Genomic DNA, 23,638 nt, shown 5'->3' with positions numbered 1-23,638 from the left:
TGCTATCACTACCTATGGCAAATTTAGTAATAATAAAAAATAAATGATAAATTGCACCATCCGAGAACACGACCAATTCATTTTTGTGATCTATCAGTGCATATACTCCCATTTCGGGGGTGCAAATGCAAATTCAGTAATAAGTAAAGAGTATATTGAATATGGATATCTTTTATTGGTCGTTTTCGAGATTAGTTATTAGATAGTTTGATTCTCTAATAATGGTGTCTATTTTGACTTGTATTCTTATAATCACAAAAAGATAATGATACCTTTTGGTATTTTTTTTCAACAGATTCCCTATTTTTCGTCAAACTTGTCCATTTTTGTGATTTATGAGTATATATACAGTATACTCACTATCTCCTCTACTGACCTTGCTTTCTTTTTGTGCCTAAATTGAAAGGGTGTTTGGTGGATTGTAAGACATATGGGAACAAAATATAATCACGAAAAATAAACTCACAGGATCCATAAAAATTCAGTAATTTTTTGATTACCAAACTCGATAACTTGCAGTTTAAGTTGCTTCATAATCATAATTGTATTAACAATTTAACATCATCAGTTTTCACTATCTTCTCCATTGAGAAAAAGTGAGGTTAAGCTTTTCTAACGGAGACACTGAAATTAAACTACCATCTTATCCTCCTTCAACCACCACCACTGGCGTTCTATCTGATTTCAAGAAAAGATGATAGGTAGAGGGTCTAATTTCAAGACTTAAATTAGACAAGGGATAAATGTTGGCATATAATGTAAAAAGTTATTTAATTAACATTTCAGAACATAACATCCCTAAACTATATAAAAGCAATATGGGCACTTTATTATTATTAACGTGACTTGGATGTGACAAATTTCTAAAATATGTACGGAAAATTAATGATATAAGTTACATTGGTTCTATAATAGTACCAAACCCTTAAAGAATTAAACTTTTTCTTGCATCCAAAAAGAATGAACCTTATATCACCCTTTCTACATATTGCATGTACGTGTTGACATCCTGTGAAAAACTAACACGTTGTCATCACCAATATTTGTTGATAAATTGTTAGAATCTTTGAATACCATATTTATAACAAATTAATGGTTGAGAAGGATAATTTGGTAATTTTAGTATCTTGTTATGTGTTGTTCTAGTCCTACCAAATACTATACATAAAAGTTGTTCATTTTTATTCATTTATGTTTGGTTCAGTTCTTTCTCAGTTCGGTTCAATCCGCTGTCTAAATGACTTTCATACAAAACTTTAGGGGGTTAGGAGTCACTATTTTATACGAGAGGGATTGTAAATGTAACTTTTCAATAACCCAAAAAGCATAAAGAAATTGAAGTAGCGGGTTCATGCCAGTGTTGAACGCTTTCCTTTTTCATCTTTCCCCTCAAAAATCTTCTCCCCAATTCCTCATTTTCCACGATCAACACACATATAACGCATACTCACACAAAACAGTGTTCGGAGAAGAGAAACCCCACAAGAAACAATCATATCTTTATCTCAGACATTGATTTAAGATTCCGTTTCTTTCAATGTAGCCCAATTGATCGTATAACCGATGTTCTTCGCAATTTGATTGATTGGTTGAGGTGGGACGAGTTCAAATTTATCAGTTGTTTAAGGCCGGATTGGAGGAGGGAAAGATTGTGTTTGCTTTATGATGCTTTGTCCTGAATTGAACACTCAGATACAAACCTGGCTTCGTGATTACGACAAGATTCAGTCGTTCGCCGTGATTCTAATTTACATTCAAGTAATTTCTCTCTCCCCATTTTGTATTCCCATGTCAATGAATTCATGTTAGTCGTACACATTGTGATTTTACACTAGTTTTGATCCGTCTACAAATGATTCCGAAACGTAGAACTGAATTTATGAATCATGACCTAGAGTTTTCATCTGAATTCGTGTTTTTCATTAATTTTAATATAAATAAATAACACCGATTCACAAACTGTTCGTTTATATCGCGATGTACTTTTGATTTTGTATTAATCGATTGAAGTTTTATGATATGTTTGAAGATTGCTTGTGCTTTGATTGGATCATTGGGGGCATTATATAATGGAATTACGCTTGTAAATCTCGGAATTGGGTTATTCGCATTGGTTGCAATCGAGAGTAGCAGCCAGAGTCTAGGTCGAACTTATGCAGCTCTATTATTTTCCGCAATTTTGCTAGACATTCTGTGGTTCATCTTCTTCAGTCAAGAAATCTGGTTAGCTTTCTCTCTTATAATTCTTCCTCTGTATTCAATTTTTTTTCTCTCTTCAGTTTCATCTAAAACAGTTCAGTTTGGGACGTATTCAGGAACATTTCTTCAGAGATTTATGGAGAATTTGCGATATTTTCAGTGAGATTGACTCTGTTAATGCAAATAATTGGGTTCACAGTAAGATCATCATCCTCATTGTTATGGATTCAGATGTATAGATTGGGGCCTTCACTTGTAGATAGTATAGTTCCTCGAGATGGAGATATGGATTCGAGGAACAGTTTCATGAATCCTGCAACACCTCCTCATGTAGTTAGACGCACATCTGGTTCTCTTGATTCAGTTGGAGGAGGAGGAGGAGGAGCTTCCATCTATGATCCATCATACTACACCTCTCTTTTCCCAGATAACCATGATGAAGAATCTTTACAACCGGTAAATATCTTTATCATACACATCGTGCCTGATATAGAATCTATATCAGGCATTGTGCCTGATAGTGATAGACGTACTATCAGGCACACACACTATTAGGCACTGTGCCTAATAGTGCCTGATACATGATACACATGTATCAGGATTATATTTGGGATGGTTGCATGAGAAATTGGTGTAATTTTGTAGGGTCAAAACCGTCGCATGGGCATGGATGCGTCGCTGTCTGATTCTCTGTTGAAGCCACCTTTAGGAAAATCTTTTCGGGGTTCAAATGTAAGTTTAAATTCCTATTTTTATAATTCTATGATTATATGAATATAATGTTGGTAAGTTTGTTTTTGTATATGTAGGAAAGGAGCATAGTAAACAGGCTTGGGAGTCTTTGAAGTAGAAAGAAGATTATTTCACAATATATCATATGATTCCTATTTCAATATATTCTTTTTTTAATTTATTTTTACAGAATGCAGCTTTATTATTATTATTATTCTTATATTGAATGATTTGAGGTAACATACTCTAATGTACAGTTGCATCTTCAATCTATTCATTTAGTTGAATTACATTTGAACAAATATGGTATGCATGAGGGTTGTACTTCATGCATGTTGGATTGTACCTTTGCACTGATCAATGTCCAATGATCACAAAGTGGACGTACACAAAACTACAACAATATGTTGTATAAAAATATGCTATTTAAGGAAAAATGGATTTTAAAATCTGTTATTTGATATATTTAATTCATAAAATAATAATATTGAAACGTTAACATTATAGTAGTTATGGATTTTTTTTTTATTATGAAGGACTTTTGATCTCTTTTGGTCTTTGATTTGATATTCACCATGGTAAAAGGTCTTGGTCTACTTCTAATATCTTAAAAATAATATTTTTCTTTAATATATTTCTGTATTTCTTAAAATGTGTTTATCTGAGACATTTAATTAAGGGAAAAGTAGAAGAAATAATAATATATGTTTAAATATATGTTTAACATGTATTATTTGACGAAATTGAAATGAATATAATAAAAATAATTGGTATGGTGAATTATTTATAAGGTTTAAACAAAGGCCAAATAACATGTAATAATGTCGACACTTGTTTTTAATTTAATTAATAAAAGACTAAATCATTAATTTATCCTCTGTGTAACATAGTTTAAAATATGCTTATTTAATATATAAGTCGTAAACACATAGTTATTTCAAGATTTTATATTATATCTACATACATCCAAAATTCCAAATAATAATGTTTATGGTAATATACATAAACGGTAAAAAGTAAAAACTAAATTGGTTGTTTTTTAGTTTAACCAATATCGATTAAAATATTCCACTAAACCTTATTTCCATATCGGTCACTTTGACATTCTATAGCTCGTTAAAATGATAACAATAGAAAATTAACAAAATTGAGTAGTTTTAGTCAAATACTTTGATTCTAAACATTAAAGTGTTGACCAAAATATAGTAACTAATTTGCTTTTATTCATAATTTTTTTTAGGTTGATCATTTTGACCTCCACGAAGACCACCACCGACGATGCGGTATGGGTCAATTTTGCTCGTTATGGGCTTACGTGGACGGCCTTAACGCCGTTGTAACGGGGAACACCCCCCTCCCCTACTCGTTGCTTCTCGTCGTGTTACAATTCGTGTTCATTACCACCGGATGAAATGGAAATTATACTGTTTGATTTTAAACTCAAACGGTCAATTTAATAAAAAAAACTTTAAAATTAATTATTCTTTTCCTATACATACATATTATCTATACAATTTTTTTACACATAACTTCTTTCTTTCTCTTTATGTAATTTCATTTATCTTCAAAAAAAATTATGGATAACTTTTCTCTTTCTCTCTCATAAGAAGATTAATCAGTATTTTGAGTTGGAATTACTGATAAATCTTATTTATAGATTCATAATAACTTATGAATATAAATAAAAGTTACACTGAAATCAAAAGAGTGTAGTTTAACTTACAGAGGTTTTAACAAAAAATCGAGAAAAATGCACGAACAAAACTCCAAAACCGAAAGCGCTATTTTGTTGGGCTCCTAGCTACTTTAGAGCCTAGTTAAAATACTCAAGAAACCTAGAAAAATCGGACCTAAGAAAGCAAAGAGGTTTTGAGAGAGTTATGAAGGAAATGGTGTGGAAAATGAGCAAATTCGGAGGAGTATTTATAGGACATAGTAGGACGCGCTGGGTAGGGACAAGAGGCGCGTTGCGCGCTCTTGCCTTGTTGGCTCCTCTGGTCCTTTGTCACTTGTCGCAAGCGAAATCCTCCACCCATCCTCCTTCTAGAAGGTGACAAGTGTTACATTCTTATGGAGCCACGTGATGCGTTTTTGTGGAGCTATGTCGACGTGTCACTCGGAGGAAGGCGGCTCCCAACCATGCCACGTGGTGCCACGTCATCAGCGCGTGTGGTGCTCTTCGGTCGCACGATTTTCAAAATGGTGTAACTTCTTCATTAGAGCTTCGTTTTTGACGTTATTTATATCCCCTGAAAGCTCTCGATGAGATCTACAACTTTCCTTTAGATCATAACAGGTAATTCCCACTCTATCAAAAAATTATATTTTTGATAGGCTTAGACTGGTAGAAATCGTTGTAGAAAGCATAACTTCTCTCTTTCTCTCTATATAATTTCAATTATCTTCAAAAAAAATTATGGATCTTTTCGACTCGTCCGATGATTCCGATGACGATATATTCTTCAGGATGATGTATCATTATTACACTACCGACCTGCTACAACCAGACCCAGCCCCGCTACTAACAATACGTGTGATGTTAAAACAGAAATCACAACGAAGGACACGAACATCTATATCGCGATTACTTTGCGGATAATTGTGTCTACCGGTCGAATGACTTTTAAAGAAGATTTTGTTTGAGTAGGAATGTGTTCCTACGGATCGCCAATGCCTTGGAAAGCCGATATCACTTCTTTACTGTACTTTTATACAAAATAAATACAAAAGTACTATATGTTTCTTTAATTTTACAACAAATGTATTATTTTTTTAAACTGTAGTTAATATATTTTTAGGTATGAATTTTTCAATTGAGATATGATGCTAGAGGCAGAGGAGGGTTTACAACGTTGCAGAAATGTGCTGCGACCATTCGTTTGATGGCTATGGGGGAGTCACCCGACACCATCGACGACTATATGAGAATGTCCGAAAGAACCGCAATGGGGAGTTTGTATACATTGTCAAGGGGTGTTGTTGAAACATTTGGAGACGTGTATTTGCGGAAACCTTCGTTGCATGATTTTCAAGAATTGTATGCGGCTCATGAAGAGCGCCATGGGTTTCCCGGAATGATGGGAAGCATTGATTGCACACACTGGAAATGGAAAAATTGTCCGATAGCATGGAAAGGGCAATACACAAGTGGTCATCAAATCACCATTGTTGATTTTAGAGGCTGCTGCTTTTCAAGATTTATGGATTTGGCATGCATTTTTTGAGGTTGCGGGTTCCAACAACGATGTAACATCCCAAAAATCATGACAAAAAATTTCTTTAAAAATATTACTAACCATAGCATTATATCTTTTCAAACATACTAAAAAGGATTATATGACAAATTAGAGTATTTTTCTCAAAACACTTATTCATTTCATTAGAGTAAACATCCCAGGCTAAACTTCTTGGTGTGTGCCATGCGATCATGCCGTGCTCTTCATTACGCTATCGGAAACACCTGAAACCAAAACTGAAAACCGTAAGCACGAAGCTTCGTGAGTTCCCCAACCTACCTCATACCATACATATCTACTGATCGAAACATGCCATACATAATTCTTAGCACATAACCACATACTGGGCCCCCGCCCGCTGTATTGGGCCACACTCGCCATCGGACCCCATCCGTCATCAGGCCCCGCCTGGCATCAGGTCCCACCTGGCATCGAGCCCCGCTCGGTATACAAATCTATTTCCCTTAGGTCCCGCCTGTCTCTGGGCCTCGCCCGCCATTCACATACATACGATTAAATAACATACCGAAACATACATAAACATTCCCTAACCATACCCTGATCTAAGGCCTCACCTAACTTGGTCCCCGCCCCTGGTCTGATACTGAAGTAGTGGAACCCCGTCCACACTCCTACTAGTAGTGAGATACGGGCCCCCGCCCATACTCACATACTTCCTACCACGGGCCTCGCCTATGTTCTGCTAATATCGAGATATGGAACCCTATCCATACTCAGCTAGTGATGAGATACGGGACCTTGCCCACACTCACCTCCCCACCAGGCACATACAAGTATCACGATGACAATAAGTATAATCTCATGCACTACATAAGAATCTTCCTCGGGAATACCCCGACATCGGATCCCCGGCCCAGAAACATACTATTATCCAACGTACTTTGGGCTTACCCCGACATCGGACCCTTGGTACGGATCCTATCATACCAACACACGCAAGAATCACAAAGACCTCTAGCATCCTATCATTCCTCGGGCCTCGCCCGACATCAGGTCGTAACCCGGAACATATATCAATAAGTGCCTAGGGCTAACCCCCGGGTCTTCCTTCTATATATAAGCAAAACATAAACATGAATATAATGGGCCAGCATTGTGGTCGTAGACCCATACACACAGTGAGGACACCTCGCACTGCTGAAGATTCGCTGAACACTTATGACTGCTAACTGACACTTCTGAACTGCTGAACCTTCGGCTCCCCGAACTATCAATACCCAAACAACATTTAGACCATAATAATCCAAAAGTCAACCCTGGTCAAACTTGGTCGAAGTCAACGGTCAAAGTCAACCTCTAGTTGACTTGAATTGCCGAGTTGTTCTACTAACTTGTCGAGTTCATACCCCTACAACCCAATACATCCATCGACTTAACTCGTCGAGTCTAGCAAGAACTCGACGGGTCCTCCTTCAACCATACAATCGGGACCATCTTCAACTGACTCGTCGAGTTCATCCTTGAACTCATCGAGTTCATCATCCACATATGAATGTGTCTAGACGGTGACTTGCCGAGTTGTATAAACAACTCGTTGAGTCCATCTTCAGAAACTAAGGAGATTGCCTTAGACTCGCCGAGTTCTTTCTTGAACTCGTCGAGTACGATGAACTTCATGACCATCATGGACTCGGGCCGACTGAGCCCCTTTCCAAACTCAACTCATACCCTTAACATAAGGGTTTTGGGGCAAGAACTGGCCTTACTCTCCGAGTCCCACAACTGACTCGTCGAGTCTCTCTATGTCCAACACTATTCAGATGATTTCAGACAAGCTCATGGCATCCAAAACATAGATCTGGACTCAACCATCTCCTAACCATGCAAAGCTACCGCCTTTTTCCTCCATTCATGGCCTTTTGATCTAAAAAGGCCAAAAGAACACTTCATATTCTTGCATGGGGATTCCTATGGCATAAAGCTTGCACCTTTATGCTATAACAACCCTTAATAGTGCTAGATCTGAAAACACAAGCTCTTGGGACGTCCATTCCTCTCATGCTAGGGTTCTTGGACTAAAAACCCCCAAAATGAAAAAGAAGAGAGATCTACATGCATAATGATCAAGGCGGAAACTTTCTTACCAGAAAATGGAGGAGAATGCAAGAGGTTTCTGGATCTACTAGTCTCTTCTTGAACCCCCAAGGATTCACCTTCTTCTTCAAGCTTCACACCACTCAAGAATGCTCATAAAGGCTCACAAACTCATGGGAGGCACTAGGGTTTCGTTCTGGAGTTGAGAGAGCATCAAGGAGGCTGGTGAAGGGTTATAATGTTCTTTAAATAGGGTACAAGACCTGCATTTAAGATTTTCCCCAAACCTGAACAACTCGCCGAGTCAGTCCTTTGACACGTTGAGTAGGTCACTTAACTCGCGACCCTATCCGTGCTCCTACTCGTCGAGTCACTCCATCTACTCGACGAGTCCTTTCCTTAATTTGAGGTTTTCTTTCCTTTCTAGACCTCCTGAATTCGGGGTGTTACAAACGACGTCAACGTTCTTGATCAATCACCAATATTCAACGATCTTTTGAATGGAAAGGCCCCGAATGCTCCTTTCACGATGAATGGAAACGAATACAAATATGAGTATTACCTTACAGATGAAATATATCCTCAGTATTCCACATTCGTGAAGGCATTCTGCCACCCGGTTGAAGAATGAGACAATTTTTTTAAGAGAAGACAAGAAGAGCACGTAAGGACGTGGAACGTGCTGAAGGCGAAGTAGCATATAGTTGAACATGCAGCACGACCATTGGATTTATAAACTCCAAGATATATCATGTATGCATGTATCATAATGCATAACATGTTAGTAGAAGATAAAGGACGAAATATTGCACACTATATGCCAACGGAACCCAGACACGTTCAATTTCAACTAGGAACAACAGAGTATTTGCATCGAGTCGTTGACATTCAGGACGCAAATAAACACAGACAACTTCAAGAAGACTTGGTGGATTATTTCTTCTATGGTAACGATAATGATAACGAATAGTGTTTAGTTTTTAAAAAAAATGTTTTTTTAACGAATAGCGTTGTATTTCTTTTTTGAAGTTGGATGTTATGTGTAATTTAATTTCAATGTTATTTTTAATTTTTAAAAAATATTTTTATTCTATGTTATTTATAATTTTTTATACATTATGTTTTATTTATTATGTTATATTTAAAATATATTTGTTTAAATTAAAGAAAAAGGAATTCGAAAAAGAAATAAAAAAGAAATTATAAAGTGGAAAAAAGTTGGTGTTATAACAAGATATAACATGGTGACCATTTCCGCACTTAGTGTTATAACACCATTGGTGATGTAACATGTGAGGTGGCAACAAAATTGTATTATGACTAGTTGCTCATACCTTGTACTCTCATTTTTTAAACAATACTTGAGATTGGTTCTTCTAATCAAGTTTGATATAAAGGCATTTATCTTAGTTTTATGCTTCACAAAATAAGTGTACAATTTCTTTCATTGTGAGGACACTTGGGTTGGCAAAGTTCCTTTACTTGTTTGATTTCAAAGAATGTATGCTTTGGAAATTAACAAAATATACACTTTTAATCTCGTTTTGTTGGCAATTTGAATGGTGTTTGGCAACGAAATGTGAGGTGAATGTTCTACGGTGTATTTTACATTTAATTAGTCTTTCCCATCAACCAAACATGTATAAGTGACATTTAGGGTCCACAAATGAGCATACACTTTACTCCCTAGAAGATTTATTGATGACAAGAATTTAATTGTAACGGGAAGAAGCTACTCATTGTAATATAGTTCTTGTCCCAATAATGTTTATTATAACCGATATTTCAATGATATGACACCATTTTATCCATATATATTGTAATGGACTTCTGCTTTGGGTATAATTTTTCATTTTGTGTAATGTCACTTCTATATTTCGGAAAGGTTCTTTGACTCAATGCTTGAAATGCATTTTTCAACATTTCTACTCCAAAGCTACATCATATATGTTATTATTTTTGTTATATTGCAGAGGGTTTATAGAAAAGAATAAATATTTTCTAGTATGGCCTTGAATTGGACCCTTTCAAACATCACTTTCAAAGGCGTTCTTCAAATTTTGGAGTATGGAATGCATTGTTTAATGTTTCTACTATAAAATGACATCATTTATGTTTCTTTTCTAGTTATAGTGTAACATCCGAGTTTCAAGTAAGATTTTATACATTAAGTTTGAGAGGGGACGCGAGGGGGGGGGGGGGGGGTTCCTGGTCGCCACATGGTGGTGAAGACCTATTGCGACGTAGCCATATCATTTAAATAGTGTCACAATCAAGAATTAGACCGCGACACGGTGGCGGCCGGGCATAGAACCCTAAATCTCAAGCTTTATGCCATATATAAGTGCACTAACTTCTAGGGTTTGTACATTCTCTCTGTCTCCACCCCTAGACGATAAACCCTAGCCTTAAGCGAGTGCATCTGGTGTGTTTGTGTCGAAGAACTTGAGCCTTTGGGAGCTCTTTTGAGAAGAAGGTGGTGCTTGATGTTTGTAAAGCTTGTTTCATCCAAGATCCTGCCCTACTAGTACTAGCACTCTCTGGACCTTATGAAGGTATAAAGCTCCCACCTTTATTGCTTATTGGTTCTCATTTCATGCTTAGAGGTCCCTTTTAGTCCTTTAGAATAATGTTCTTGAAGTTTTGAGCAACTCCAGAACCTTAAGATTTGATTGTGTTCATTTTTAGACTTGTTTTGATGGAAAAAGGTGTGTGCTTTGGTTCCCTTGGACCCATGCACAAGTTATTGTCCTTATGAGCATCTAGAGGAGTTAGGATTTGAGTTATGGTGTCATTTTTGGTTGGGAAATAGATAAAGTCAAGAATTTTATCCAAAACCCTTTTGAAGAGCCATATATATGAAGATTTGAGCCTTGGACGTTAAGGGTTAAGAGCTTAATTGATTAAGCTTTTAGGACCGCTGTGGATCGCGACGCGGGTCATGAGATTTAGTCGCAATTGTTTTGGCTTTTAGTGACCGTTGTGTGACCAAGGAGTTGGTCGCGACATAAAGGTTGTTGACTGTTGACTCTTTGATAAGTTTAACTTTTTTCGATGGTGTATACCTTGAAGGTCTACACTTGGGAACCATCCTTCAAAGAACTATCTATGCGTACGGGGATATTCCATTATAAAGTACGACTGTGAAAATAGTATGATTCTCGTCATACAATGCTAAACGTTATTTATATATCGACCTTTAAATATTTATCTCCGCCATTACAACATTGAAAATACCAGTGCTTGTATCATGTCATAGAAAACCTCAAAGAGTATCGTTAACATTACATTTTGTTCATCTTCATATATCGTGTATATGTTGGATTTGGTGTCTAAGCCCATAACTATAATTGGTATGTACTTGACCTGATAGTAACATGGTCCTTTTGAGTTGTCTTCACCAATGCAATTTGATAGGATGGTTTTTTGAGAATAAGGTTATTTACGACTTATTAATATATTATAAGCATAATATATTAATATGGTTATTTAATTAGTATTGTCCAAGAATTAATTTGGAATTAATTTTAAAGAGACTAATTAAATATGGGTGGAATGATTATGTAAATCAATGATACTTATAGTATGGGCTAAGTGATCCATGATTATGTAAGTGGACTAAACCAATAATATAACCCATGGATAGTCCATGAAGGTTAAACCCATGGATCATAGGAATGTGGAAAGTCATGGATCATTAGGGTTTACAAAGTGTAACCCTAGCACTTGCCACAACTATAAATAACCCCCTCCATGCTCCAAAATCCGTTGCACCTTCGATAGAGACAAGTAACTTATTCTCTTAGAACCTCCTTTGAGAATATTGGCGCTTGTGAACCATTAGAGGCATCACACTTGAGGTGCTCAAGCTTTCAAAGGTCAAGAACTCTACCATACTCAAGAGGTAAGCATCGTAACCAAAGTTTTGTTATATAGCTTCAATTGTATGCTAGTTAGGGTGAATGCTTTGGAAAAAGAAAATGCATGTATAATTAGAGAAAACATAGATCCAAGCATTTAGGATTGCATATGCACTTAGGAAGTGTTATAATGCTCAAAACCCAACAGTGGTGTCAGAGCTTAGGATTGTTTTCTATTATATTTGATGCTTGCTTGTTTTCAAAGTTGGAAAAATCGAGTTTTCTGCATTTTGACTGATGAACTCGCCGAGTCCATGCAGAAATGAAGCTACTCTACGAGTCCAGTTCATTGACTCGCCGAGTTGGCTGATCAGAGTGCAGAAATTCGTGTTTTTGGCTAAAATTGGATATGATCATTACCCCAAACTGTTTTGAATCATAAAAATATGTTTTTTAAGATATGGTAGTGATCTTACTCATTCAATTGAAATATAATTATCAAAGTTTTAAAATAATTGTTGTTTTATACGATAAACCAAATTGTTTTTAAAATTGTTGATATGGAATTGTCTTGTTTATGAGTTTAGTTAGATTATGAATTATATGATAATTTAGTTGTTAGTAAAATGATCTAATTGATGTTTAATGACCTCCATAACTTGTCGTCAAGTTATGGAAAATGAAAAGTCTCATCATTAAAATCAAATTACACTCATAGGTTATGAATGTGAAGAGTTTTGACAAGTTTCAAAACTTGCCCTCAAGTTTTGGAATTTGCATAGTCTCATTAAATGAAACTTTAATTCCAAACTCGAGAGTTTTAAAAGTTAAAATTCAACCCTTATACTTTATAGTATTATAGTTTAGTAATTATATATATATATATATATATATATATATATATATATATATATATATATATGTATAAGACAAGTTGCTCTTACCGTTAGTAGGCCTTATTCACGAAGTCAGTCTATAGGGGGGGTATAAGGTTACTGCCTATATAATGGTGGTTTAATGGGTGTCCACTCTCACCCACCGCTTCCTTGACTGGTGGAGGGTCGTTAGCCGAACGGGTAAGATAGGACACTAATTCTCCCTCATTAAAAGTATAATGATACATATAAAGTAACTAAACTTATATTTAATTCACAGTCTTAGTTACTTTAGGAAATATGTGAAGATGGTGCTAATCCATGACATTACACTTTGCACCTTGTTAAGTCGTTAATGGAGCGTGTGTGGTTAACTGGAACACTAATCTGGGACTGATAATGTGTGGCAAAGGGTAGCTTGATGTTAATCATAGATCAATGGAGCGAGTGTGGTTAACCGACACATTGATTAGGTGATTTGTAACATTGGGTGTACCATGTTAATTTGCATGGTTTTTCACACCTTGTTTGTGATCCTTGGCATCCCAGTCACAAACTTGGAAGACACAATCGAGATTTAAACATGCCTTTGAAAAGTTCAATGAATCTCAAAGATCTAGGAATTTCAAACCAATTAAAACTTAATAATCTATTTCGTTTTTTATGGTGGAAATTGTAAATTGTCATTTACCTACCTTCAAATATTTTACAATTTGATTACGACATCCCTCTTCGCAATTGTATAATATTGTGTTGGATCCTAGCCTTAATATTTCATATTGGGTGTAATATTAAGGATTCTCATCTAATCTAAACTTTGTTCTTCTTCCTTTTCAGATGTCTATCCCAAACAATGCTTCAACACTGATTCCTTCGGGTTCTTTCTCCCTCATTAACCTATGTGGGAGGGTCATTTTTGATGGATCGAATTTAAATGACTGGATTCGAATCATCAGAATGGCTATTCGTTATGAGGACAAAGAATATGTCCTTGATAAAGAGATAAAGGAGATTGATGTCACCACTGCTACTCCTGAAAAAATCGCTGAACACATTACTCATGAAAGGGATGCGATAAAGGTGTCGTGTCTTATGATTGCAACCATAACTGCTGAGCTGCAGAAGTCCTATGAGGACTACTATCCCTATGAAATGTATCATGATTTGATGGAAAGATACCATCAAAGTGATCGACATGAGAGGTATGAGATCATTGCCTCCATGATCACAACCAAAATGAAGGATAGTGAACCCATCACGACCCACTTGCAGAAGATGCAGAGATATGTGGACCGCTTGCTAAAATTGAATGTCAACTTTGATGAAGAAATGACCATAGATATAATTCTATACTATTTTCCTTTTTGTTATGATTAGTTTCGTATGACTTATCATATGAACAAGGAGGAGGTCACTCTTATCAAGATTCAAGGGCTTTTAAGGACTGCAGAAAGCAACCTTAAGGGCGTCATGCCGGTTTTGTCGCAATACTTCGACGGGTCATTACTTCTTCGTTATAATTCGGATTTCAACATTCTTTATATGTATGGAATCCTTGTGACATATACTATACTTTATTTTAGATTATTTATTATAAACAACCTTCTATAAAAAAGTCATTTTTAACGCTTATTGTCTCTAAATTGACTAGCCCGAATCTGCGGGAGTTACACTAACCCGGCCTAATCCATGGGTCTATCCCAACATAGTAATGAGCCTAGCCCAACATACCATGCACAAGTCAAATAGCATAACATAACCTAGTGGGCCGACATTGGTGCCTTCGAGCCACGAGTACAGTGAGGAGACTCACCTCTAGCTGTTGAATCTCTCAAATAAATCTCAATATGTTGGTCCGGAAAATTACCACGCTAACTTCATCAAATAATGTCCAATTAATAATTAGACCTTGACCCATAATCCAGAACCAAGGCCCAACCCATTTGCTCAAAAGGCCCAAATTCCTAAATGGCATCACAAGGCCCAATAACGTTGAACTTCCAAATCGGGCCCAAAAATCATCGTGGACCTAATCCCAAGAAAGTCCATAGTCTATCTATGGCCCAAAGTCAGAAGTCCAACGGCCCAACAAGGCCCAAATCCTAAAAGCCCAAAAATATGGCCCAAACCAATAAAGTCAAACTGAAGGTCAACCTGCTAAGTACGCGGGGGGTACTTAGCTTGTACGCTTAGCGTACTCCTTCCGGGGTCAGTACGCGCAACGTAATCGCTGGGTACACCCAACGTACTCCCCTGATTACCAGCCCAACCTGTTAAGAACTTAATTGGTTAAGCCAACCTGCTAAACTCTCAGATCTGATTCTAAATGACTACTTAATACGTAAAGTTGACAACTTTACACCCATGCATGACTTAATGGGGTCCAACACTAAAAAAGAAGCTTAATAAGACGCTTAAAAATGGCATGGACCAATATTTCTCTTAAATATTACATTTTTATGAACAAGGGACCTCAATAGAGCTAAGATCTAACATCCATGGCTTATAGAGTAGATAAAAAGCTCAACTTTAGCTCAAAAGACCCAAAGATGCATAAATAACACCATAAAATGGATGTAGTACAAATGACCATTAATATGAGAGATTTTTTCCTCTAAAGGCTTGCTAAGGCGAAGATAACTCTAGATCTACAAGCTCAAGCTCCTCCCAAGCAACCTCCAAGTCTTCTTCTTCTTCTTCTTCACCACAAAACACCAGCAAACACACTTTCAAGCTCAAATCTCACAAAATACACTTAGGGTTTCATTTTTAGGGTAGAGGGTGATGGAGGCTGATCAATAGAATGTCCAAAGGTGGTATAAGTTGCTTAAATAGGGTGAAAACCCTAAAAATTAGGGTTTGCCCCAACACCACGTATGCCCCGCGTACGTGGGTAAATCCCGTGTCCAAAAAAGAGCTTATATGCCCATCGTACTCCTAACTCGTGTACGTGGGTGAATCCCTCGTCCAGAAAAGAGCTTGTATGCTCAACGTACTCCTAAGTACGCCCAACCTACTAGGCTTAGCCTTTAAGTCTCCAAACTTTCGAAAGCCATAACTTCTTCATTCTAGGTCCGTTTTTGACAATCCTTGTATCCCCGAAAAGGTAATGAGAAGCTCTACACTTGTAACAACTCAAATTTTTAAACAAATTTTTCATTTTCAAAACATAATTATTTCCATTAAAAACAAGGCATAAACAGTTTAATTATTCGGTCAATACAATTATTCAAACTCCCAAGATCATAAAACAATCTTCAGTGTGTATCGATCATGCCGGCGCCTTCCCACGGTCCTCGCTAGTACCTGAAATACGTGCACAACAACTGTAAGCATAAATGCTTAGTGAGTTCCCCAATATACAACTTACGCACATACGCCTTTCCAGGCCCGACCTTCCGGTCCATGTGTCTCTGGGGACTTCCGTCCCTGCTGGGTAAACCTTCCGGCCTTACCCACGCCGACCTTCCGGTCCATCACACATCATAACGCCTTCCGGCCCATAATATAATCGCCTTCCGGCCCGTAACATACATAGCATACATAACAAATAACTTACCACATATAGTATACATATCATATATCATATCCGACCTTCCGGTCACACAGTCAAACCCTTCCGGGTACAGTATAGTGAGAAGACTCACCTCGTAAGTGCTGAAAGCTAGCAGCTCCTGAAATCACTCGCGCACAAACCAACGAGCTACAACCCTCCTATAACATTACATAACTCATTAACTCTCATATCAGCTAAGTGTGACTATCCCTAAGAAGTCAGACTTAGGTCAACTCTGGTCCACGGTCAACTCGACTGGACTCGGCGAGTACCATGGCGACTCGGCGAGTCTAGTCGTCCTCACAGATTCCTGAATATTCCCTTTCTACTCGTCGAGTATACCTCTTGACTCGACGAGGTCCTCGTGGAAGAATCGCGGGGCCACCCCGACTCCACTCGCCGAGTCTGATGAACAACTCGGCGAGTCCCAGCACATCTTCAAGCTACTCGCCGAGTCTGAAGAACAACTCGGCGAGTCCATGCCATGCAGACGAGTAACTGCTTTCTGAGATAGGTCTCGTCCCGAAGAACACATGCATGGGACCTTCTGGACCTCTAAAGGTCCTAATACAAGACTATAATCGTGGGGGTAACAAGGCATGTCTTCATCAAATCACTAAATGGGTTCTATAAACCCTAATTCATAAATACATCAAAATGACAGATTTGGTCCGAGTATTACCTGAAAACGCACTCTCTGTGTCCCCCAAATCTCAGGACTCAATCCTCCTTGATATTCCTTTAGCCAAAACCCTCTTCTTCTTGCCTAACCAATTCTTCCAAGTTCCAAAGCTTTCTCCCTTGCTCTAGGCGTCCACAGCGATTAGGGTTCCTCTCAATTGACCAAAAGACTGAAAATGACGGCCTAAGAGGCGTTAAATACGATCCAAACTGAACGGTTAGGGTTTCTGCTGAACAGCGTCGACTCGCCGAGTCCATATCTGGACTCGTCGAGTCCAGTCGCGGACCCGCGACCAAGTCCGCGATCCTACTCGGCGAGTCTAGGCTCCAACTCGCCGAGTCCCCTCTTAAATCTCCCCAAAAACATAATTTTAAAAATACCTGAATTCCGGGCTGTTACAACACTTATATCAACTCTCCCTTTCCTTAAAACTTTTCGAACTTAAATACAAAATCCATAAAAGGCCCGAAGTGACACTTACCGATATACCCTTGGGCTCCAAAACATAATCCGAACTCCCAAACTCCCGGGTGATCCAGTATACATTTTCCACACCGAAAAGGGCTAAATCTCTCTATCACAAAGGCCCTAAGCCTTATGATAAGTTGATAACCGATCTTCGGATCATGGCCCCGAATTAGGAAACGATTCGGAACACGATGTTACAATTCTCCCCCACTTAAATTAGACTTTTTCCTCGAAATCACTCCTTACCACTCTCCTGGAAACCAAACGCTCCACCCGATACCTCCTAATGATGAACAAAACACTGATCCTTTATCCAACGAATCAACATCCTACTCCTATAATCCCAAAGCCATAACTTGCTTGATCCTCCACACAAGTAAAACCTTTCCGAAACACAATCATGTGGACCTCTTACTACAACCTGAACTAAGGAACTTCCTTTTGATCATGAACCATTCAACTGATACCTTGGCAGGCAGATTCCTCAACCATAACTTTCCGATGAAAAGACCTTTTATATAAATAATAAAAGCCCCAAATGCGAGTCCTGACCAACAACCAACTCGGTACATAACTCATATCCTGAGATCTAAAGACTTACACTTTCATTTCACCCAAAATATTCTAATTCCAAGGCGACCTTCCATTATATTGAGATATAAATTTCCCAATCCACCACTGAGACTGTCAGTCTCACACTTGGTCCTACTATCAGGCTTCTTCCATGAGTCTAACGGATAATGGCTTCCCTAGCCTATGCATCACAAGAATGCCAAACACTGACCACAGGGTCATCCCATTCTAACCAAAATCCAATACTTTAATCCAACTGATCTCTACCAGGGTCTCACCCACACTATCATAACCATACAGGCGTCGCCCACGTGTCTCACCCAGTCAACACAATCGAACGGGTCACGCCTATGGGTCTTACCCAATCGAGTGCTACTCGACCTAACCTCGTCTCAGACCCCAATGGTCATCCTCCTACAACAAGGAGAAATTGTCCGACAATCCTGGCCACCTCGCCCTAGGCATGTGTTGATCCCTTTTCAGCCCAACGACCACTCCGACCATGGCCTACCAAATATGGTGAATGTTACGACTACATCACAGACTTACAACACATCCCTGGTAACCCATCATCCTTGTATATGCTACAGATACCCTTTAGCCCTACCACAATCCCATATCACCGTGGACCCAACCTATTGTTTTGCCCTTCCTCTACCATACCAACCATAGTCCCAACCCTGGAAATCTATACGACTCTCCCCCACTTAGATTAAATTATGCTCCTTTATTCCACAAGGTCTGATGGATTTCCAACCCATCTCAAATCCTTTACCTTTTAAGCTGTCGACAACCTAAGCTCACATTAATTGGCACTCCATTACCAGCCACCCTCAATAATCGCACGAGCATTCAAAATCCAGATGAATACTTTCTGAGATCTTATTAAGTCCAAAGATTTCATGAACTTCACATGATACATCACCACATCCTTAAGTCCTTTATTCTTGTGACAAAAACTATGATCTTCGATCGGAACTGACGAATCATCCCTCCAACTACTCACTCTCCAAAGCATCCCTGCCTTCTAACCATCTTCAACCAATGTGATTCTTTGGCACTTCCAATGTCCAAACATGCTCAAGCGACCACTATCATCATCCTCTTGCTACCGCTTCTTCCCTAGCAACGATAGTGATCGAACCCAAAAGTACTTCCATAAACGATCACCATCGCCTACTAAATGCAATGCTTCAGAACTTTCACTTCACTGATAAACCAATCATGCCAATCCGACTACTCATCTTCCAAGCGATATCCCTAAATTCTTTCCATCAACGAACTAAAACAACCACCGGGTGGACTAAACCTATCTCAAAAAGTATGAACGAACAAAAAATATATTTTTTTAATATTAATAATAATAATATATATTTATTAAGAATATTAAAAACAAAAAATAACAAAAAAAAACATCTTTCATGAAAGGTAAAAAAACAATTATGAGAAGAAAACCCCTTAAATAAAATAGAGAAAATTACACGAATGGTCCCTATGGTTTGTGATTACTTGCACGCTTGATCCCTAGAAAGTTTTTTTAACTCGGACCGTCCCTGAAACTTTAATTTGTTACCCGCTCAGTCCCTCTCTTAACTTTTCCGTCTGTTTAGGTGTTAGTAACTCCCATACCGGGGGCATTTTTGTCCTTTCGCCATTGCAAGATCTCTAAAACCCACCCCCTTCATTATTTGTGGTCATGTAGCCCTTTGTGCCTTCAGAATTTGGAAAGATGGGTCGGGTTGCTTGATCATTTCATGGTTGCAGATCGAGATCACGATTAAGATGGAAGTGAAATTACTGATTCGGATTGCTTAGAAGACAATGATGATGATTTAATCAGGAATTCTTACTCGCTTACACCCGTGACGATGGTGGCTAATCTCATCGACAACTATCTTGTTGAGGTGGCATCCGATGTTAACTTAAAGCTCAAAAAGTTTCAATCTTTGGTTGCTACTGTCACTGATTTTGCAAGGTCAATCGATGAAGGAATGTATCGAGCAATATATATATATATATATATATATATATATATATATATATATATATATATATATATATATATATATATATCTCAAGGTACAGTTGACTTTTAAAGTCAAAATTGAGACCGAAATTGTTAGAAATTCAGGATAAAGATTTTCTTATACGTAATATTTGCAATCATATAAAGAGGGACAAAATATTTTTCAATTTATTCATAGAAATTTCTAAAATGTTGAAGCAGAAGTTCGAACTCAAATGGCGAAACCTTGTAATCGTAATTTTACAGGCACATCCATGGCTGATAGATTCCGATTGGGAGCTACTCTGTCGATTGATGGCCTACCAGAAACTGTCACTAGAAGCCAACACACACGCCGCACAGAATGAGAGACTGCCGCTCCGTTTCATAGTTCAGGGTTGTCTTCTTCGAGAAGCTCCGGCTGCAGACATCTGTTGCGGACTGCTTTTATGTCTCTTAAAATTACAACTCACAAACATACCTGAGCAGCATGTGCTGCCGGAAAGTGGGAACGTGCACCTTTTTCCCTTCGTTTGGATTGCAAGCCCAAGAGAAGAACACGAAAGGAAGAAGTGAGAAGAAGAAATTGAGAAAAAGAATGAACGAGGTGGGTTTTAGAGGCCTTGCAATGGCGAAAGGACAAAAATGCCCCTGGTATGGGAGTTACTAACACCTAAACAGACGGAAAAGTTAAAAGAAGGACTGGGCGGGTAACAAATTAAAGTTTTGGGGACGGTCCGAGTTAAAAAATCTTTCTAGGGACCAAGCGTGCAAGTGACCACAAACCACAGGGACCATTCGTGTAATTTTCTCAATAAAATAATATCGAATTATTTATCAATTTTAAACAGCAAAGAGCAAACAATAAAAAAAACGCGGTATTCGTTGTCAGTCTTCCTACTTTCTCAGAAACTTCTCCCATTTCTTGTTATTCCATAAATCCAACGATCAAACTTTGGATCCTCATCTGACTTCTCTTCAGAGACCATAAATTCCCAAAATCCACTTCCAGCAACACGACAACTCCTACAATTCATATGACCCCACAATACCCATTCAGATTCCACCACAAACGTCTTTGATTGCATCTTTCCAACACAAACACGTCTTTGATTGCAGTTTTCCAACACACCGGATTTCGTCTGCTGATACTGGTAATTGTTTCACTTCCTCTTTCTTATGTTAGTCAGTTTCGATCCAGATTGGCTAAGTTTATGAAAGAATTGAAATCTAGAAGCTTTCAGATTCTTCCAGGTATAGATCATACTAATCTATACCAAGAAATTTGACTTTCTGGATCTTGTTATATTAAGTTTTGAAGATCTATTTTTCTTGTTAATTACCAGTATAATTTCGATCTTTGTAATCTCAGATCATGGGTTTCTAGGGTTTTATATACTTCGATCTGTAATAATATGTTTGAATTAACAAACCCAATTTTTTTCTACTCCGTGGTTGCTGATCTTGATTGCGATTGATAACAGAGCTTGATTCTGATTTCTGAAAGTGAGATATGGATGAAGATAGAGAGTCAACAAGATACTGGTGTCATCAATGTAATAGGCCCGTAGTCCCGATCATAGAAGTGCTAACAATCAAGTGTTCGAGTTGTCATGGTGAATTCATGGAGGAAATGGATAGTGTCACAAGCGACCACCACCACCACCACCGTGAAGATGTTCCTGACCGTGGTCAGTCGTTATGGGCTCCAGTCTTTCTCGGCATGATGAACAACCCTCGCCGTCGCCGGAGATTTTCCCACATCGACTTTGATGAAGATAACGAGGAAGAAGACCGCCACCGGAGCTACAACTTCCGGGAGGGAGGAGACTCTGATTTGGACCGTGAGTTTGAGTCCATCATGAGGAGGCGGGGCCGGAGCTCCGCCGCCATCCTCCACCTCCTCCAAGGTGTTCGATCTGGATCTGAAAACAATACATCACAAGAACGTGATCATGATAGGGAACGTGTTATTCTGATTAATCCTTTTAATCAGACAATAGTTGTTCAAGGTAGCGGTGGTGGGACCCATCCAATTGGTTCTTTAGGTGACTATTTTTCGGGTCCCGGATTAGACGAATTACTACAACATTTATCTGAAATTGACCCGAATAGACACGGAACCCGACCCGCACAAAAACAGGCGGTGGAAGCAATGCCAACTGTAAAAATCGATGAAAATTCAGTTCAATGTTCGGTTTGTTTGGATGATTTTGAAGTTGGAAATGAAGCTAAAGAGATGCCATGTAAACATAAGTTTCATAGCAAATGTATTCTACCATGGTTAGAGCTTCATAGCTCGTGTCCCGTTTGCAGGTTTGAGTTACCTTCTGATGAAACAAGACCCGGCCAAGAGACAAACGGGTCGGGTGGTAGTGAAGATGGGGATGATAGAAATTTGAGACGTTTGTCTCTTCCTTGGCCTTTTAGTACCTTATTCGGGCCAACAACTGGGCCCCAACCCGGCTCGATGCCATCTGCATCGAGCTCGGGTTCGTCACCATGGGCTCGTAGAGCCTATGGTGAGGATGAGGAACAGTAAGTTTTCATGTTTGTTAGAGAGTTGTGTATAGAGACCAGTTGGGAAGTGTAATGTTGAAACTTATCGGCTTTCAAAAATGTATTTATACGTATTATATTAATGTTCTTGTGCCTTTCTAAATCGTATAATGACATATTTATGCAACCAATTATGACCAATTTGCTATAAAGGTCATGGAAGTTGTTAGTGTTAAGTTATAGTCATGTTCTTTGGATCAATAAACCGTGATTTGTGTTCCTCATGCATATAATAATGATTGTCCAAGAAAGAAATTAAGAACAACAAATAATCTCCTCTCATAGTATGTGTTTGATCAATTTAATCGTAAAACTAAATTAACATCTAAATCATAACATGTTAGGATGTTCCAAATTTACAAAAATAGCCATTTACACTAATGGGATTATAAAAATAGCCAAAAAAAATCGAAATTACAAAATTAGCCAACGATTTCGCAGATGGAGATGCCCCATCTGTGCGAAAGTACAAGCACCTAAAGCACAGCTGTGCTTTAGGTGCTTGTACTTTCGCAGATGAGATGTGCCATCTACGAAATCCCCTTGTGTTTTACTATATAAACGTTTTTTTTCTCCATTTTTCACTCTTCTCTACACAAAAACTCTCTCTATCTTTGGGTTTCTCTCGGAATTTTGGTTAGTTTTTGAAGAAAATGGAGGATTATGTCAACAATCCCGCAAATATGGTTAGATTTTAACTCTTTTAATGTTTAAACTTATTTTTTATTTTATCATTTGTTGTATTATTTAGTGTTAAAAAAGCGTAATTTTGTTGTGTTTGATAGTTTTAATATTTCTTTAGTATACTTGAAGTTTAAATGCTATTTTGTTAGTGTTT

At 38.0% G+C, this 23,638-nt stretch overlaps 2 protein-coding genes across 3 annotated transcripts; both read left to right on the top strand.

Annotated features, from left to right (window-relative positions):
* The first annotated feature begins 1,343 nt into the window (after positions 1–1,343).
* Positions 1,344–3,221, top strand: LOC111896975 (uncharacterized). The gene is made up of 5 exons (XM_023892951.3): positions 1,344–1,758; positions 2,030–2,223; positions 2,316–2,655; positions 2,845–2,931; positions 3,009–3,221. Exons 1-5 carry the CDS (start codon positions 1,663–1,665, stop codon positions 3,042–3,044), a joined length of 753 nt encoding a protein of 250 aa, XP_023748719.1. The 5' UTR covers positions 1,344–1,662; the 3' UTR covers positions 3,045–3,221.
* A 17,900-nt stretch (positions 3,222–21,121) lies between these two features.
* LOC111896912 (E3 ubiquitin-protein ligase SIRP1) lies at positions 21,122–22,883 on the top strand. 2 transcript variants are annotated; one of them, XM_023892883.3, is made up of 2 exons: positions 21,122–21,495; positions 21,726–22,883. In XM_023892883.3, exon 2 carries the CDS (start codon positions 21,755–21,757, stop codon positions 22,781–22,783), a length of 1,029 nt encoding a protein of 342 aa, XP_023748651.1. In that variant the 5' UTR covers positions 21,122–21,495; positions 21,726–21,754; the 3' UTR covers positions 22,784–22,883. The 2 variants fall into 2 exon arrangements, with proteins under 2 accessions (XP_023748651.1, XP_023748650.1); XM_023892882.3 differs by having other exon boundaries at positions 21,123–21,395.
* Positions 22,884–23,638: the final 755 nt, after the last annotated feature.

This window comes from Lactuca sativa, chromosome 1 (genome assembly GCF_002870075.4).
Source record: "Lactuca sativa cultivar Salinas chromosome 1, Lsat_Salinas_v11, whole genome shotgun sequence".
Lineage (NCBI taxonomy): Eukaryota > Viridiplantae > Streptophyta > Magnoliopsida > Asterales > Asteraceae > Lactuca > Lactuca sativa.
This window is presented reverse-complemented; position numbering and strand designations above follow the sequence as displayed.